Source organism: Bison bison, unplaced genomic scaffold, assembly GCF_000754665.1.
Source record: "Bison bison bison isolate TAMUID 2011002044 unplaced genomic scaffold, Bison_UMD1.0 scf7180017864508, whole genome shotgun sequence".
In the NCBI taxonomy this organism is placed as follows: Eukaryota; Metazoa; Chordata; class Mammalia; order Artiodactyla; family Bovidae; genus Bison; species Bison bison.
The window spans coordinates 14,230,646-14,232,880 of record NW_011495064.1 but is presented as its reverse complement, the minus strand read 5'-3'; the positions used below and the strand labels follow the sequence as shown (position 1 = coordinate 14,232,880).

Below are 2,235 nucleotides of genomic sequence, written 5' to 3'. Positions count from 1 at the left end.
CAAGAATCTGGCAGGACCTCTTCCTGGAGCAGTCAAATTCCAGTGTGACCAACAGTCACATCCTTCAGCCAGACTTGGCCGAGTCGTCCTATTTCCTTGACTGCCCTTCATTGATATCAGCTTCAAATGTCACCTCTTTAGAGGGGCCGTGTTTGCCACCCCACTGATAACACACTGCCTCCCCGCCTCTCCTCTCCTTATGGTGCCCCCTTTCTCTCCATTGGAGTGGCCAAAGTGCCAATCCACAGCTGTTGTCTGTGCATACCAAGTTAATGCAGAAATGGAGCGTACGTGTTTAGAAACATACAGAGCAGTTTTTCTGATGACTCACTTTAATTGTATTTTACAAAAGTATTGGTCCACAACAGATTGGAAACATTAAAAAGTGACTCCGCACCACGAATCATTTGAGATGCTGCTCAAAGCACTTACTGCCACCGACAGCCACACCTGTTTGCTTGTATTTGTTTTTTATCATCTGTCTCCCCCTCGACCCTGCCCACCCTACATAGCAAGGATCCTGCAGCCTAGAACAGTGCCTGGCACATGTGCTGTGCGCGCTAAGTAGCTTCAGTCGTGTCCGACTCTTTGCAACCCCATGGACTGTAGTCCACCAGGCTTCTGTGTCCATGGAATTCTCCAGGCAAGAACACTGGAGTGGGTTGCCATGCCCTCCTCCAGGGACTCTTTCCAACCCAGGGATTGGATGCTCAGTCCACATCTGCTGAATGCATGAGTGAGTGAGTGAATGCAGGAATCAACCTCAGGTAGATCCCCTAGCTCCCTGGTCACTTTCGTTTATCGAAAAGCAGTCCAATCCTGTTGAAAACATCCAACTCATATGTATTTCAGATCTTTTCTTCTCCCCATTCCTCCACTCAGAGCAGGCATGACCCACTGCTGGAGGGACGTGCAGGGGAAGAGCCCTCTAGAAAGTCTGTAGAAGGGAGGGGGGAGTGTGCTACCCCTCCCCCACCGGGGCCAGGAGGGCAGGGAGGGTGGCCGCTTAGGGCCTGAGGAGCCTTATGGCCAGAGGCCTTGGCTGGAGGGTCGGTTGCTCCCACAGGGGCCTGGTAGGCATAGTCCCAAGCAGCCTCAGCTCTGCCCTAATCCTGTGCCGGGCCAGCCTCCCGGCCCTGCTCCTCTCCCGCCACCTCTCCTTCAAGTTACAGCATCCCGTCTGTCCTCCCAGGCTGGCGGACACCAGCGGGTCTCTCCATGCCTCTACTTCCCAGCCCCCCATTCCATGGTCCCCTGCTGGCACACTGCCCAGCCAACTGCCAGCCTTCCGGAACCTCCCAGCCAGGAGCAAGGGAGCCTCTCTGCTCCTGGGGACATGGATCTGGGTACTCCCCAGGCTTGCCAACTGGGGAGTAACTGTCGGTCCCTCCTCCTCAGGACTCCCAACCTGCCTCCTTAGGGGAGCACCCTGTCCTTCCCCAGAGAGGAGAGAAAAATCCCATCACCGTGAGGGGCCCGCAGAACTGACCACTGAGCTCGTCTGCCCCCCAGCCTTCCTTTCCTTCTGCAGATGAGGAGGGGGTTGGAGTGCTACGTGCCAGGCGCCTGGTGCTGGCAGAGGGCAAGTTCTCCTCTCATCAGCCTTGAGAAAGGTCTCTGCTCTTTGGTGGCTCCATTTAGGATGTGGGGTACTTGGCACTGCTCTGTCCCCGGTTTGGGGAGTGTGGCCATTGGAAGTGTCCCTCACCATCCTGACATGTCCTCTTATACTCGGTGTTATGCTGAGAGGTGCTTATAGGTGATGGGGTGGGAGGGGCTGCCGGGATGGCCAGATGGGCTAGGGAGCTCCCTTCAGAGGTGGGCTAGGGGTGGGGGGCAGGTGAGATAGGAGGAAGTGGGGGTGGCTAAGACTGAAAAGCATGTGGGCCAAGAGGCGAACCTCACCTGCACCCTCCCTCCATCCAGGGGTCAGGGTGGCTAGCCGTGGAGGGGTGCCCGTGATTTGGGGGGCCAGGGTCTCTTGCTCCCTAGCCAGGCTGATGGCGGGAAGATGCTGGCGACAACCTGACTGCTCTTCTTCCCTCTCTCACTGCACCCCTGCTCCCCCCACTCCCTGTCCCCACTTTGCTCGCCTGTCCCCCTCCCTCGCGGACTCCCCTCGCCTCGCTCCGCCCCAAGGTGAAGGTCTGGTTCCAGAACCGCCGCACCAAGCAGAAGAAAGACCAGAGCAGAGACCTGGAGAAGCGGGCATCCTCCTCGGCGTCCAAGGCCTTC

The 2,235-nt window shown here is 57.4% G+C and overlaps 1 protein-coding gene across 1 annotated transcript in view; it reads left to right on the top strand.

Moving 5' to 3' along the window:
* VAX2 (ventral anterior homeobox 2) overlaps nt 1–2,235 on the top strand; it is a 29,754-nt gene that overhangs the window by 27,189 nt on the left and 330 nt on the right. The window contains exon 7 of the mRNA XM_010829880.1: nt 2,140–2,234. Within this exon, the coding sequence (XP_010828182.1) occupies nt 2,140–2,234 (95 nt within the window). The remainder of the gene's footprint in view (nt 1–2,139; nt 2,235) is intronic.